The 17,587-nt window shown below is 36.8% G+C and overlaps 1 protein-coding gene across 2 annotated transcripts in view; it reads right to left on the reverse strand.

Moving 5' to 3' along the window:
* The window catches only part of FAM149B1 (family with sequence similarity 149 member B1), a 75,748-nt gene that overhangs the window by 49,951 nt on the left and 8,210 nt on the right, over nucleotides 1-17,587 (reverse strand). For both annotated transcript variants that reach the window (XM_058543203.1, XM_058543204.1), the window contains exon 3: nucleotides 15,067-15,196. In XM_058543203.1, the coding sequence (XP_058399186.1) occupies nucleotides 15,067-15,196 (130 nt within the window). The remainder of the gene's footprint in view (nucleotides 1-15,066; nucleotides 15,197-17,587) is intronic.

Raw genomic sequence — 17,587 nt, forward strand, 5'->3', positions numbered from 1 at the left:
AGCGGAGCATGCCGAACTTAACCACTAGGCCACAAGGGCTGGCCCTAAACCCTCCAATAATTTTAATGGATACTATCTTATCCCTTAACTTTCTGAGTATTTTAAAAGTTTAATAAGCATTATTGAGGAATAATTTACATATAATGACGTTTTAATGTCATTAACGACAGCACAATGAGATTTGACAAATGTATTCACCAAGTAACCACCATTCCCTTCCAGATATAGAACACTTCTATCACCCAAGAATGTTGCCTCACATCCCTTTGCAGTTGAAGTCTCCCATTCCCCATGCCAGGAAACCATTATCTGATTTCTATCACTACAAATTAGTTTTGTCTGCTCTAGAACTTCAAATAAATAGGATCATGCAGGACGTACTTTTGTGTGTGTTTAGCTTTCTTCACTCAGCAGAATGTTTCTAGGGCTCACCCATGCTGTTGCATATGTCAGTATTCATTACATTCTATGGCTGAAAATATTTCATTGTAAGAATATGCCACAATTTATTTATCTGTTCTCCTGTTAAGGGGCATTTGCATTACTTAAAATATTTGTTATTATGAATAAATCTGATATGAACATTCATGTACATGTCTTTTTCTGGACATGTATTTTTATTTCTCTTGGATAAATACCTAGCAGTAGAATTTCTGGGTCTTATAATGAGTGTATGTTTAATGTTAAAAGAACTACTAAACTATTTTGCAGAGTAGATATACAATTTAGAGCATTAAATTTGCTCCACATTCTGGCCAATACTAGGCATTGTCAGTCTTTTCAGTTTTAGCAATTTTAGTGAAAGTAAAGTGGTATATCATGACAGTTTTAAATTTGCATTTCCCTGATGATTAATCATATTGAGCATCTTTCTATATGCTACTTGGCCAGTCATATATCTTCCATCACAGAATGTCCAAGTCTTTTGCCCATTTTTTCAACTGGTTTATTTGTCTTCTTAATACAGAGTTTTAAGTTTTAGATACAAGTCCTTTGTCAGGTATATTGACAGGTATATCTTGTTTTATTGCACTTTGCAGACACTGCGTTTTTTAAAAATGGAAGGTTTGTGGCAACGCTGCTTTGAGCAAGTCTAATGGTGCCATTTTTCTTTTTTTTTTTATTGTGAAATTTTTGTTGTACATTCTTGTTTATCAGTCACCATATAAGTGCATCTCTCCACCCCTTGTGCCCACTACCCAACCCCCTAGCACCTGGTAACCACCAAACAGTTCTATCTGTCCTTGTGTTGGTTTATCTTCCACATATGAGTGAAATCATGCACTGTTTGTCTTTCTCTTTCTGGCTTATTTCACTCAACAAAATACCCCCCAGGTCCATCCATGTTGTTGCAAATGGGACGATTTTGTCTTTTTTTTATGGCTGAGTAGTATTCCATGGTATATATATACCACATCTTCTTTATCCAATCATCAGTCAAGGGACACTTGGGTTGCTTCCATGTCTTGGCTATAGTGAATAATGCTGTGATGAACACAGGAGTGCATAAGCCTCTTTGGATTGTTATTTCAGGTTCGTTGGGTAGATACCCAGTAGTGGGATAGCTGGATCATAAGGTATTTCTATTTTTAATTTTCTGAGGAATCTCCATACTGTTTTCCATAGAGGCTGCACCAGTTTGCATTCCCACCAGCAGTGGATTAGGGTTCCCCTTTCTCCATAGCCTCTCCAGCATTTGTTGCTTTTTGTCTTGGTGATTATAGCCATTCTAACGAGTGGAAGATGATATCTTAGTGTGGTTTTGATTTGCATTTCCCTGATGATTAGTGATGTTGAGCATCTTTTCATGTGCCTATTGGCCATCTGTATATCTTCTTTGGAGAAGTGTCTGTTCATTTCCTCTGCCCATTTTTTTGACTGGGGTCTTTGTTTGTTATTCAGTTGTGTGAGTTCTTTATATATTATGGAGATTAATCCCTTGTCAGATATATGGTTTGCAAGTATTTTTTCCCAGCTGGTGGGTTCCCTATTCATTTTGATCCTGGTTTCATTTGCCTTCTAGAAGCTCTTTAATCTGATGAAGTCCCACTTGTTTATTTTTTCTTTTGTTTCCCTTGTCTGAGTAGACATGGAATTCAAAAAGATCCCTTTATGGCTGATGACGAGTAGTGTACTACCTATATTTTCCTCCAGAAATTTTATAGTTTCAGGTCTCACCTTCAGGTCTTTGATCCATTTTGAGTTAATTTTTGTGTATGGCGAAAGAAGGTGGTCTACTTTCATTCCTTTGCAAGTGGCTGTCCAGTTTTCCCAGCACCATTTATTGAAGAGACTTTCCTTTCTCCACTGTATGTCCTTAGCTCCTTTGTCAAAGATTAGCTGCCCATAGATATGAAGTTTTATTTCTGGACTTTCAATTCTGTTCCATTGATCTGTGTGTCTGTTTTGGTACCAGTACCATGCTGTTTTAATTACTATCGCTTTGTAGTATGTTTTGAAGTCAGAGATTGTGATTCTTCCAGCCTTGTTTTTCTTTTTCAGGATTGCTTTAGCTATACGGGGTCTTTTGTTGCCCCATATGAACGCTAGTATTCTTTGTTCTATTTCTGTGAAGAATGTCCTTGGGATTCTGATTGGGATTGCATTGAATCTGTAGATTGCTTTAGGTAGTATGGACATTTTAACAATGTTTATTCTTCCAATCCAAGTGCATGGAATCTTTTTCCATTTCTTTATGTCATCATTGATTTCACTCAGTAATGTCTTATAGTTTTCATTGTATAGGTCTTTCACTTCCTTGGTTAAATTTACTCCTAGATATTTTATTCTTTTTGCTGCAGTTGTACCTAGGATTGTCTTCTTGAGTTCTCTTTCTGTTAGTTCGTTGTTGGTATATAGAAATGCAACTGATTTCTGTAAGTTGATTTTGTACCCTGTAACTTGGCTGTAGTTGTTGATTATTTCTAATAGTTTTCCAATGGATTCTTTAGGGTTTTCTATATATAAGATCATGTCATCTGCAAACAGTGTGAGTTTCACTTCTTCATTGCCTATTTGTACTCTTTTTATCCCTTTTTCTTGCCTAATTGCTCTGGCCAGAACCTCCAGTACTGTGTTGAATAAGAGTGGCAAGAGTGGGCACCCTTGTCTTGTCCCTGTTTTCAGAGGGATTGCTTTCAGTTTTTCCCCACTGAGTATGATATTTGCTGTGGGTTTGTCATATATGGCCTTTATTATGTTAAGATACTTTCCTTCTATGCCCATTTTGTTGAGAGTTTTTATCATAAATGGATGTTGGATCTTGTCAAAAGCCTTCTCTGCATCTATTGAGATGATCATATGGTTTTTATTCTTCATTTTGTTAATGTGGTGTATCACATTGATTGATTTGCAGAGGTTGAGCCATTCCTGTGTCGCTGGTATAAATCCCACTTGATCATGGTGTATGATCTTTTTAATGTATTGCTGTATTCGGTTTGCCAATATTTTGTTGAGGATTCTTGCATCTATGTTCATCAGGGATAGTGGTCTGTAGTTTTCCTTCTTAGTATTGTCTTTCCCTGGCTTTGGTATCAGGGTGATGTTGGCCTCATAGAATGTGTTGGGAAGTGTTCCATCTTCCTCTATTTTTTGGAATAGTTTGAGAAGGATAGGTATGAAGTCTTCTTTGAATGTTTGGTAAAATTCTCCAGACAAGTCATCTGGTCCTGGACTTTTATTATTTGGGAGGTTTTTGATTACTGTTTCAATCTCTTTACTTGTGATTGGTCTATTCAGGTTCTCTATTTCTTCTTCAGTTTTGGGAGGTTGTATGAGTCTAGGACTTTATCCATTTCTTCTACATTGTCCAATTTGTTGGCCTATAGTTTTTCATAGTATTCTCTTATAATCTTTTGTATTTCTGTGGTATCTGTTGTAATTTCTCCTTTTTCATGTCTAATTTTATTTATTTGAGCCTTCTCTCTTTTTTTCTTGGTGAGTCTGGCTAAGGGTTTGTCAATTTTGCTTATCTTCTCAAAGAACCAGCTCTTTGTTTCATTGATCCCTTCTACTGATTTTTTAATTTCAATTTCATTTATTTCTACTCTGATTTTTATTATTTCCCTCCTTCTGCTGATTTTAGGCTTTGTTTGTTCTTCTTTTTCTAATTCTGTTAGGTGTAGTTTGAGGTTGCTTATTTGGGCTTTTTCTTGTTTGTTAAGGTGGGCCTGTATTGCTATGAGTTTCCCTCTCAGGACCACTTTTGCTGCATCCCATATGAGTTGGTACGGTGTATTTGCATTTTCATTTGTCTCCCGACATGCTTTGATTTCTCCTTTAATTTCATCAATGATCCATTGGTTGTTTAGTAGCATGTTGTTGAGTCTCCACAGCTTTGTCACTTTCCTGGTTTTTTCCTTGTAATTGATTTCTAACTTCATGGCATTATGGTCTGAAAAGATGCTTGTTATGATTTCAATCTTCTTAAATTTATATAAACATGCCTTGTTTCCCAACATATGGTCTATTCTTGAGAATGTTCCATGCGCGCTTGAGAAGAATGTGTAATCTGCTGTGTTTGGGTGGAGTGCTCTGTATATGTCTATTAAGTCCATCTCATCTAGTTTTTCATTTAGGTCCATTATTTCCTTATTTATTTTCTGTCTGGATGATCTGTCCATTGATGAGAGTGGGGTGTTGAGATCCCCTACTACTATTGTGTTGTTGTTAATATCTCCTTTTAAGTTTGTTAATAGTTGCTTTATGTACCTTGGTGCTCCTGTATTGGGTGCATATATATTTAAAAGTGATATGTCTTGTTGGTGGAGTGTCCTTTTTATCGTTATATATTGCCCCTCTTTGTCTCTCATTACCTGTTTTATCTTGAAGTAAACTTTGTCTGAGATAAGTATGGCAACACCTGCTTTCGTTTGTTTGCCATTAGCTTGCAGTATTGCCTTCCATCCTTTTACTCTGAGCCTGTGTTTTTCTTTAGAGCTGAGATGTGTTTCCTGGAGGCAGCATATTGTTGGGTCTTGCTTTTTAATCCATCCCACCACTCTGTGTCTTTTGATTGGAGAGTTCAGTCCATTTACATTTAGGGTAAATGTAAATATTGATATATGGGGGCTTGTTGTTGTTATTTTATCGCTCTTTTTCTGGTTCTTTTGCATTTCTTTTGTTTCTCATCCCATGTGTTTTGGACTAGCAATTTAGTTTGGTAGTTCTGTATGGGGGTTCTCTTAGTTTTCTCTTTCTTTATCGTGTGTGATTCTGTTCTGATTATTTGGTTAGTGGTTACCATGGGGATTATATAAAAAAATCTTGTGGATGTGATAGTCCATTTTTTGATGGCCTCTTATTCCCTTAGACTAAGTTGATTCAATCCATTTCCTCTTCCCCTTCTAAGTTATTGTTGTCACATCTTATTCCTTCTTGTGTTGTGAGTTCGTGTTTAACATGATGAGGTTATATTTATGCTTGGTACTTACCTGCTCTTGATCTTTAGTTTTATATTTAAGTGTTTGCTAAACTATTTTGGTGGAGGACTGCAATTTTTCTGGTTTTGTTGACCTATTTTCCTCCTTGTTCAAAACTTTGAATCCCTTTTCTTCTTTTTCCTCAGGGATGAAGGCCTTCTTGAGCACTTCTTGTAGTGGGGGTCTTGTGGCAATGAACTCCCTTAGCTTTTGTTTATCTGGGATAGTTATTATTTCTCCATCATATCTGAAGGATATTTTTGCTGGATAGAGTATTCTTGGCTGAAAGTTTTTGTCCTTCAGAATTTTGATTATATCGTTCCACTCTCTCCTAGCCTGTAAAGTTTCTGTCAAGAAATCGGCTGAGAGCCTGATAGGAAATCCTTTGTGTTATTTTTTTTTTTTTGTCTAGCTGCCATTAATATCTTTTCTTGTTGTTGACTTTTGCCAGCTTTACTACTATATACCTTGGAGAGGGTCTATTCAGGTTGATATATTTAGGAGATCTACTTATTTCATTCACTGGTATTTCCAGCTCCTTCCTCAGGTTTGGTAAGTTCTCAGATATTATTTCTTTGAACAAGTTATCTGCTCCTTTTTCCCTCTCTTCTCCCTTTGGAATACCTATAATCCTTATGTTAGATTTCCTAATTGAGTTGGATATTTCTCGGAGAGTTTCTTCATTTCCTTTTAGTCTTAGTTCTCTTTCCTCCTCCATCTGGAGCATTTCTGCATTGCTGTCCTCAATATTGCTAATTCTTTCCTCCATAGTGTCACCTCTGGTGCTTAAGGCTTCCAGATTTGTCTTTATCTCCTCTATTGTGTTTTTCATCTCTAAGATTTCTGATTGATTTTTTTTTTTACAGTTTCAATCTCTTTTGTGAAGAAACTCCTGATTTCATTGAATTGTCTGTCTGTGTTTTCTTGTATTTCATTAAGCTTTTTTATGACAGCTATTTTGAATTCTCTGTCGTTTAGGTTATACACTTCTGTGCTTTCCGGGTTGACTTCTGGGTGCTTGTCATTTTCCTTTTCGTCTGGAGATGTAATATATTTTTGCATGGTGCCTGTCGGTGTTGGCTTACTTTTCCTCATAGTGAAAATATATGGTCGCAGTTTCCTCTCGCTGCCGCTGGGTGGGGCTCAAGGGCTGTGTATTCTGGCCCGCCTCAATCCGCGGGCACTCTCGCCAGCCCGTTGCTGATCTGAGGTGTGGCTGAGTGGAGGCTGCTGGGGGGAAGCGTGGGAACAGCTGAGACTGGAGCATAGCTAGGCCGAAGAAGCTGGGGCTCAGGTGCAGGTGGGTTGAAGCAGCTGCAGCTGAGGTGTCACTGGGCCAAAAAAGCAGGGGCTGGAGTGCCGCTGGGCGGAATAAGCTGGAACTGGAGTGCGCTGGGCCAAACAAGGAAGAGCTGGAGTGCTGCTGGGCCAAAGAAGCTAGAACTGGTGTGTGCTGGGCCAAAGAACCTGGAACTGGAGTGCGCTGGGCCAAAGAAGCTGGAACTGGAGTGCACTGAGCCGAAGGAGGAGCTGGAGCACAACTGGGCCAAAGAACTGGAACTGGAGTGCGCTAAGCCGAAGAGGGAAGAGTTGCAGTGCCGCTGGGCCAAAGAAATGGGAACTGAAGTGCGCTGAGCCGAAGCAGGAAGAGCTGCAGCACTGCTGGGCCAAAGAAACTGGAACTGGAGTGCTCTGGGCCAAAGAAAGAGGAGCTGGAGTGTGCTGGGCCAAAGAAAGAGGAGCTGGAGTGTGCTGGGCCAAAGAAAGAGGAGCTGGAGTGTGCTGGGCCAAAGAAGCTGGAACTGGAGTTCGCTGGGCCGAAGAAGAAGGTGCTGGGGCACCACTGGGCGAAAGAAACTGGAACTCCTTCCACTTCCTCTGGGGATTCCAGCACCTCTGTCCTTGGGTGTACAGCTGCCTGGGTGCCTCAGACATCCCCTGTGTTGTGTGAATAGCTTCTGTTGGAATATGAATGTCCTTTTTGTTGTGTCTTAGAGGGGGAGAGTTCAATGTGGGAAGCTCACTCAGCCATGATGCTGACGTCCTAATGGTGCCATTTTTCCAACAGCATTTGCTCACTTCATGTCTCTGTGTCACATTTTGGTAATTCTCTCAATATCTCAAACTTTTTCATTATTATTATATTTGTTATGGTGATCTGTGATCAGTGATCTTTGATGTTACTACTGTAATTGTTTGGGGGCACCAAGAACTACGCCCATATGATATGGTGAACTTAATTGATAAATGTGTGTGTTCTGAATGCTCCACTGACTGGCCGTTCCCCCATCTCTCTCCTTTGCCTTGGGCCTCCCTAATACCTGAGACACAATAGTGAAATTAGGCCAATTAATAACCCTACAATGGCCTCTAAGTGTTCAAGTGAAAGGAAGAGTTGCATGTCTCTCACTTTAGATCAAAAGCTAGAAATCATTAAGCTTAGTGAGGAAGGCATACTGAAAGCCAAGATAGGCCAAAAGCTTGGCCTCCTGAGCCAAACAATTACTCAAGTTGTGAATGCAAAGGAAAAGTTCTTGAAGGAAATTAATTATAAGTACTACTCCAGTGAACACACAAATCATAAGAAAGTGAAACAGCCTTATTGCTCATATGGAGAAAGTTTTAGTGGTCTGGATAAAAGATCAAACCAGCCTCAACATTGCCTTAAGCCAAAGCCTAACCCAGAGCAAGGCCTAACTCTTCAATTCTGTGAAGGCGGAGAAAGGTGAGGAAGCTGCAGAAGAAAAGTTTGAAGCTAGCAGAGGTTGGTTCATGAGGTTTAAGAAAAAAGCCATCTCCATAATATAAAAGTGCAAGGTGAAGCAGCAAGTGCTGATGTAGACGCTGCAGCAAGTTATACAGAAGATCTAGCTAAGATACTTAATGAAGGTGGCTACACTGAACAGATTTTCAATGTAGACAAAACCACCTTCTATTGGAAGCACATGCCATCTAGGACTTGCACAGGTAGAGAGGAGAAGTCAATGCCTGGCATCAAAGCTTCAAAGGTCAGACTGACCCTCTTAATAGGGGCTAATGCAGCTGATGACTTTCACTTGAAGTCAATGCTCATTTACCATTCTGAAAATCCCAGGACCCTTAAGGATTATGCTAAATCTACTCTGCCTATGCTCTATGAATGGAACAACAAAGGCTGGATGACTGCACATCTGTTGACAACATGGTTTACTGAATATTTTAAGCCCACTATTGAGACCTGCTACTCAGAAAAAAAAGATTCCTTTCAAAATATTACTGCTAATTGACAATCCACCTGGTCACCCAAGAGCTCTGATGGAGATATACAACAAGATTAATGTTGTTTTCATGCCTGCTAACACAACATCCATACTGCAGCCCATGGATCAAGGAGTAATTTCAACTTTCAAGTCTTAATATTTAAGAAATACATTTCATAAGGCTACAGCTGCCATAGACAGTGATTCCTCTGATGGATCTGGGCAAAGTCAATTGAAAGCCTTCCGGAAAGGATTCACAATTCTAATGCCATTAAGAACATTCATGATTCATGGGAAGAGGTCAAAATATCAACATTAACAGGAGTTTGCATGAAATTAATTCCAACTCATGGATGGCTTTGAGGAGTTCAAGACTTCAGTGGAGGAAGTAACTGCAGATGTGGTGGAAACAACAAGACAACTAGAATTAGAAGTGGAGCCTAAAGATGTGACTGAATGGCTGCAATCTCATGAAAAAACTTTAACGGATAAAGAGTTGCTCCTTATGGATGAGCAAAGAAAGAGGTTTCTTGAGATGGAATCTATTCCTGGTGAAGATGCTGTGAAGACTGTTGAAATGACAACAAAGGATTTAGAATATTACATAAAATTAGTTGATAAAGCAGCAGCAGGGTTTGAGAGGACTGACTCCAACTTCAAAAGAAGTTCTACTGTGGGTAAAATGCTATCAAACAGCATCGCATGCTACAGAGAAATTGTTAGTGAAAGGAAGAGTCAATCGATGGGGCAAACTTCATTGTTGTCTTTTTTTAAGAAATTGCCACAGCCACCCCAACCTTCAGCAACCACCACCCTGATTAGTCAGCAGCCATCAACATCCAGGCAAGAGCCTCCACCAGCAAAAAGATTACGAAGACTCAGATGATGGTCAGCATTTTTTAGCAAAAAAGTTTTTTTTTTTGTGAGGAAGATCAGCCCTGAGCTAATATCCATGCCAATCCTCCTCTTTTTGCTGAGGAAGACTGGCCCTGAGGTAACATCTATTGCCAATCTTCCTCCTTTTTTTCCCTTTTCCTCCCCAAAGCCCCAGTAGATAGTTGTATATCATAGTTGCACATCCTTCTAGTTGCTCTTATATGGGATGCCACCTCAGCATGGCCCAACAAGCGGTGCATCGGTGCGCGCCCGGGATCCAAACCCAGGCTGCCAGTAGCGGAGTGTGCGCACTTAACCGCTAAGCCACGGGGCCGGCCTCTAAAGTATTTTTTAATTAAGGTATGTATATCAGTTTTTTAGACATAATGCTATTTCACACTTAACAGACTACAATATAGTATAAACACAACTTTTGTATGCACAGGGAAACCAAAAAATTTGTGTGGCTCGCTTTATTGCAATATTCCTTTATTGCAGTGGTCTGGAACTGAACCTGCAATATCTCCGAGGTATGCCTGTACAAAAAACAATTCCAAGTGGATTAAAGACTTAAATGTGAAAACTGTGAAAGTTATAAAAGCTACATACCAGGAAAAGATATTTGCAATACATTTAATAAAGGATGAGTGTATTGTGATGAATTGCATTTGGTTATTCTAACAAAAACAGTAACAGTGGCTTAAACAAGATAAAAGTTTATTTTTCTCTCATAAAAAAATTAGTCTAGTGGTAGGCATTCAAAAGCTGATATGGTAGTTCTGTGGATATAAAGGACTCAGTTTCTTCTATCATTTCCATCTTCAATGATGCTTCATAGTCCAAGATGGCTGCTGTACCTTTGGTCATAGTTCCATGTTCCAGGCAGGAATTAGGAGAAAAGGAGTAAATAGGGAAAAACGCATTCCAGAAAGCCTTATCTCCTGACTTTTGTGTATAATTCATTAGCTACTCCTACCTGTAACAGAGGCTGGGAAATAAATTTTAAACTGGGTACAATACCCAAAGTTCTGTAGTTCTATAAGGAGAGTAGATATAATGTAGGCAGATAATAGTCTCTGTTACAAGTATCTAGAACAGGGGTCAGCAAACTGGCCAATGGGACAAATCTGGCCCACAGCCTGTTTTGTAAATAAAGTTTTATTGGAACATAGTCACACCCATTTATTTATGCATTGTCTATGGCTGCCTTCTCACTACAGTGACAGCTGAGGGTCCTGACAGAGCCTGCAAAGCCTAAAATATTTACTATCTAGTCCTTTACAGACAAAGTACACCTACTCCTAATCTAAAAGATAAAGAACTCCTACTAATTAGTATGAAAATGATAAATAAAAAAATATGAAATATAAACAGGCAATTCACAGACTACAAATATGTGCAACATCATGTATGAACTCTCCAAACATAATTCTAAGCAAAACAAGCCAGACACAAAGAATATATATTGTATGATTCCATTTATATGAAGAGCAAGAACACGCAAAACTGGTGATAGAGGTCAGAACAGTATCTTTGGGGTTGGTAGACAGTATCTAGGAGCCTTGTGGGGTGCTGATTGTCTATATCTTGATCTGGGTACTGTTTTCATACACACACACACACACAAAATATGTAAGTTACCCAATTTTCTGTAAGTTGTATAAATTTTTTTTCTAACCAACCCCCAAATTGCATCGGGCATCATTTTTTAAACCTAAAGGGCTGGCAAAGATTTAAAAGTTAGATAACTCACTGTTTTGGTCAAGAGTGTTGGAAAACAGGCCCTTCCATATGTTTCTGGTGAGACTGCAGATTGGAATAACTTCTACAGAGGTTAATTTGGCAATGGCTTTCGAAATTATAAAAGCACATATCTTCTGACCAGCAATTCCACCTCTAGAAATTTATCCTCAGATATATACACATTTATGTAAAATAATATATATATATATGAGGTTATAAATGACACATTTTTTTATAGTAGCAATGGCTATGCAGCCATTAAAGAACAAAGAAGTCTTTTATAATACGGACATTCAAAATATATTGTTAGGTGGAAAAACAGATAGCACTGAACAGAGTATAAAATGACAAACTTTATGTAAAAATAATTAAAATGTACAAAGTTAGGAAAGGAATCAATTAAATTTGTTAATAAAGAACTCCCTGCTTCCTTATTTTAATTGAAATAGCTTTATTTAGTGTTCAGCCATTTAAACTATTTGCCATTCAACTGGCAAATTGTCTTTACCAAGTTTCAAGGGTTTCCTTCTATCTTATTGAGAATTTTTATAAGGAATGATTTTGAATTTTATCAAATATCTTTTCAGCATCTATTAGTTTGATCATATTTTTTCCTTTAATTCACTGATGTTAAACATATTAATACATTTGCAGATATTAATCCATCTTTGTATTCCTAGAATAAACTTTACTTGATTATTGGAAAAAAAAAATCAACTCAAAGCATATAAAACTAAAATAGAACAGAATTGGGTTAGCTATTTTTATGATAGTTGGCTATAAAATTTTAAATAATACACATAATTAGAATAAAAAAGGAAAGTCTTCCTTCACATCATTATATTAATATAATGTTGAATTTTAAAATATTATTTTAAAAGACATAAACCTAAGAATATAAACTCCAGAATGATTATAAATAATAAATATATTTAGCAAAGTAGTAGGCCATTAATTAAATTGGGGGGAAAACTGTATTCCTACATACCAGTGACAGCTCAAAAACACTAAGACTGTTCAAAAGTAAGTAAAATGTATAACTAAATACTAAATTCAATTTTAATATCAACTGTAACTTACAACAAGAGATTTACTCAAAGTAAATAATAAAATGATAAAGAAGACTAAAGGCAGATCTAAATAAAAGAACTATATTTCTAGCTAGAATACTAAGTTCAGTTAAGATGACAAATGATTGAAATGTGTATAGAAAGTACTTAGCACAGTGCCTGGCATCTACTAAATACTCAATAAATTTTAGTTCTCTCTACACCTTCCCTAATTTAATATAAAGTTATAATGCAATATGAAATAAATCCCTGATGAATATTTGATAAAATTTGGTCCAAGTGAAAATAAAATTTATCTGAAAGAGTAAAGAGGACACAAATACTAAATATGTTGTTTAATGAACACTGGTAGATTTGCCCAAAAGATTTTTAAAATATCATGAAAACCACATGATATTAAGTTAAACACAGAAATATGGTTCAAACAAAAGAGGTTCAACAGCATAAGAACTTAATTCATACCTCACACCATATATTATAAAAAAGTCTGATGAGTTAAAAACCTAAACATGCAAAATTCTATTAAAAAGCTATGAAGAAAAATATTATAATATTCCATCTTTCTAAAGATAAAATCCTGACTAATAAAGAAATGAAGGTCAGGGGACTGGCCCAGTGGCGCAGCAGTTAAATGCACGTGCTCCGCTGCAGCAGCCCGGGGTTCGCAAGTTCAGATCCCCAGCGCGCACCAACACACCGCTTGTCAAGCCATGCTGTGGTGGCGTCCCATATAAAGTGTAGGTAGGCGGGCATGGATGTTAGCCCAGGGCCGATCTTCCTCAGCAAAAAGAGGAGGATTGGCATCGGATGTTAGCTCAGGGCTGGTCTTCCTCACCAAAAAAAAAAAAGAAATGAAGGTCAAAAGTGAGATAATTATATTTGAATATTAAAAAAAAAAATCTGTTACATAATAAAAATGAAAAGGAAAGCAAGGGAATGGGAAACTTTGTATGACATTCATAACTTATAAAGAGATACTAATTACAACATAGAGACAACTGATGGAAATATATAGTCAGTACACTAAAACCTTACAGTAAGCCATCAAATTAATTCATTCACTCCCTTAGGCTAAAATTTAAATTCTTTACCATGGCCTACAATGCCTTACATGATCTAGTCCTGCCTATCTCTCCAATCTCATTTGTTCTTTTCTCCTCCAGTACACCATCCTCCAACTACCTTGACCTTTTTTCAGTTCCAAGAACACACCAAACACTTTCCCTTGGACATGTGAAGCTCTTTTCCTCCATGAGGGCTTTTGCATATGCTCCTGGTTACCAGTCTGGAAAGCTCTTTTCCTCACTCTTCACATGGTTAACTCTTCAATCTTCAAGTCTCAGATCTACCCTACCTGATAACTCTATCTAAAGTGAATCTCTCTTATAATGTTCTATTTCAGCACTTTGTCATCTTCCTTCGAGCACTTATCACCTTCTGTAGTTATTTTATTTGCTTTTGTCAATCTCCCTAATTAGACTATTGAATCACATTAAGTCACACTTACCCCATATTCCCAAGTACAGTATCTCACAATAAATGTGCTCAATAAATATTTTTGAATGAATGAAGAAAAATTGAAAACCCAAGTATCAGCTAATAAGGGAAAGCTCCAATTATGATTATATTAAAATTTAGGAAATATAACTACATATAACTATTCAAATTGACAGGTACGGAAGTAATAAAAGACAATGTCTATATAAAATACTGATGAATGAAAAAGCAGACCACAAAATAGGATGCACATATATTGTACAATGATGTAAGGAAAGTATACATGCATCCAAATTAAAATGACTGAAAAATAATTCATGGTGATAAGAATAGGTTTTAACAACGAGCAGGCTTTTTGTTAAGAAAGCAAGTTGCTAACAACAATATTATATCAAGTTAGGATTGTGGAAAAGTGCTTACAAAGTAATATTAAGTGAAAAAACAGAGTATAATAGAGTATGTACACCATGATTATAACTAGACCAAATTAAATATAGATTGAAAGAGGATACAGAAATAAAAATACCTATTGCATCAAGGTGATAAACATGCATAAAATTTCTTTTAAATTTTCTTTTAAAGTTGTTGGTCTTTTAAAAATAGTATTTGATAATGGGAGAAAGCCATAAATAAATAAATGAATGAATGAATAAATAAGTAAATAAATCTCATTATCTCAACACCCAATTAATGACTGAATAACATTTTGTGTAAATTTCTTTAGCCTATTTGCTAATATATATAAGCACAAATTTTTATAAAATAAAATTAGAACCACACTATACATACTATTTTTAACCTGCTTTTTTCATTTAGCAATATACCATAAACATTCTCCCAGACTATAAACTTAATAATAAACTTTCAAAAACATTTTAAACAACAAGGTAACATTAGTGGTGGAGAGACACATTAGTGGACTAAACACAGCAAAAGGAGTAGATCCAACAGCCCAGATCCATACTAATCCGCAACTGTTTAAGTCAAACACTAAGCATCTCTAAGGATCAAGTACCATATCCATAAAACAAAGCAAATACTGAAAGAGGGTGAAGACTGATGCTTCTTTACACTTATTATAAAGTGTGGTAAATTTAAGTATTAAAATATAAAGAAACAATGTAGGAGAGTGAAGAATCAAATATACTGACAAAACTGAGAAACCCTAACTTCCAGAATAGTCTGCCAAGCACTTCATCAGACCTATAACATACAACTCACACCATATCCCCAGGAGAAGTCCGAGCTGCCTTCAGTAGAGATCCCTGTGCCTGTATAACTTGGAAACGCAGACCTTGAATTCCCAGTGTCAGCTGATGTAAAAGGTGATTCTTGTGTGATGTTGGACTCACTAAATGCACGATTTGGAAGGAAGAGAGAAAATAGAAAAATTCTTATATTTCCTCAAGTTTCTGCAACATTAACTACTCAGCAATTTATTAGGTGATAAGCATATATACAAATATATCGACAGAGGCAAAAATAAATGAAGAGCTTGAAATTTAAACATCATAGAAAAATACTACCTAATTTCTATAGAATTGATGGCAGCCATTCTAAACAATTCTAGTCATAATTTACAATGAATATTTTAACATTCCACTTATAACATCTACCCTTGACAACTAAAGACATTTCAGAAATATTAATAGTACTATCTGAACTTCTATGTAAAAGTTCATAGAACTTTTAACCTGCTTTTTTCATTTAGCAATATACCATAAACATTCTCCCAGACTATAAACAGAACCAAGCACTTCTACAGATATTAATCCCATTTTATCCTCACAACAACCTAGTAATGTAGAACTCAATTAACCTCATTATAAAGACAAAGAATCCGAGATTTAATTCTAGGTTTTGAAACTAGGTTTTATGACTATAATTTTTCTAGGATACCACATTGCTTCTCAGAACCCTCTGTGAAGCTACAGTCCCCTCTGTTCTATTTCTTAATATAAAGTGCAGCTACTATTTACTCAGCATTTGCCATATGCCAAGCATTGTGCCATGTTTTACATACTTTATCTCATTTATATTCACCACATCCTTTAAGAGATACTATTATCAGGTAAGTAATTTACCCAATGTTACTCAGCTAATAAGTGGCAAAACCAGGAATAAAAATCAGATCTGTTGGCTGATATAATGGAGGACAGAATCAGTAATTTAGAGGACAGAAATATAGAAATGCTTCAGATGGAGGAGGAGAGAGAACTAAGACTAAAAAGAAATGAAGAAATTCTCCGAGAAATATCTGACTCAATCAGGAAATGCAACGTAAGGATTATAGGTATTCCAGAGGAAGAAGAGAGGGAGAAAGGAGCAGAGAGCTTGTTCAAAGAAATAATAGCTGAGAACTTCCCAAACCTGGGGAAAGAGCTGCAATTACAGGTAAATGAAGATAACAGAACTCCTAATTACATCAATGTAAAAAGACCTTCTCCAAGGCATATATTAGTAAAACTGGCAAAAGTCAATGACAAAGAAAAAATATTAAGAGCAGCAAGGCAGAAGAAACTAACCTACAAAGGAACTCCTACCAGGCTTTCAGCAGACTTCTCAGCAGAAACCTTACAGACTAGGAGAGAGTGGAATGATATCTTCAAAATTCTGAAAGACAAAAACTTTCAGCCAAGAATACTCTATCCAGCGAAGCTATCCTTCACATACCATGGAGAAATAAAAACGTTCCCAGATAAACGAGAATACAGATACAAATGATAAATAAAGAGAAAACTGAGAAAAACCATCACAGAGAACCCCCAAACCGAACTGGCAGTCAGAAACACACAGGATGAGAAACAAGGGAAATACAGAACAACCGGAAAACAGGTGATAAAATGGCAGTATTAAGCACTCATATATCAATAATCATTCTAAATGTAAATGGATTGAATTCTCTAATCAAAAGACACAGAGCGGCTGGATGGATTAAAAAACAAGACCCAACAATATGCTGCCTCCAGGGAACACATCTCAGCTCTAAAGACAAACACAGGCTCAGAGTGAAGGGATGGAAGACGATATTCCAAGCTAATGGCAAACAAAAGAAAACAGGTGTTGCCTTACTTATATCAGACAAAGTAGACTTAAAGATAAAAAAGGCAATGAGAGTCAAAGAGGGGCAGTATCTAATGATGAAAGGGACACTCCACCAAGAGGATATAAAACTTATAAATATATATGCACCTAACACAGGAGCACCAAAGTACATAAAGCAACTATTAATAGACCTAAAAGGAGAAATTAACAGCAACACAATAATAGTAGGAGACCTCAACACCCTACTTACATCAATGAATAGATCATCCAGACAGAAAGTCAACAAGGAAATAGTAGAATAAAATGAAAAACTAGACCAGGTGGACTTAAGAGATATACAGAGAACATTCCATACCAAAACAGCAGAATACACATTCTTCTCAAGTGCACATGGAACGTTCTCAAAGACAGACCATATGCTGGGAAACAAGGCAAGCTTCAGCAAATTTAAGATTGAAATCCTATCAGGCATCTTTACCGACCACAATGCTATGAAACTAGAAATCAACTAAAAAAGCTGGGAAAGTCACAAATATGTGGAGACTAAACAACATGCTACCGAACAACCATTGGATCAATGGAGAAATCAAAAAATACCTGGAGACAAATGAAAATGAAAAAGCATCATACCAACTCTTAAGGGATGCAGTAAAAGCGATGCTCAGAGGGAAATTCAAAGTAATACAGGCCCACCTCA

The sequence above is a fragment of the Diceros bicornis genome, chromosome 6 (assembly GCF_020826845.1).
Source record: "Diceros bicornis minor isolate mBicDic1 chromosome 6, mDicBic1.mat.cur, whole genome shotgun sequence".
Taxonomy (NCBI): domain Eukaryota; kingdom Metazoa; phylum Chordata; class Mammalia; order Perissodactyla; family Rhinocerotidae; genus Diceros; species Diceros bicornis.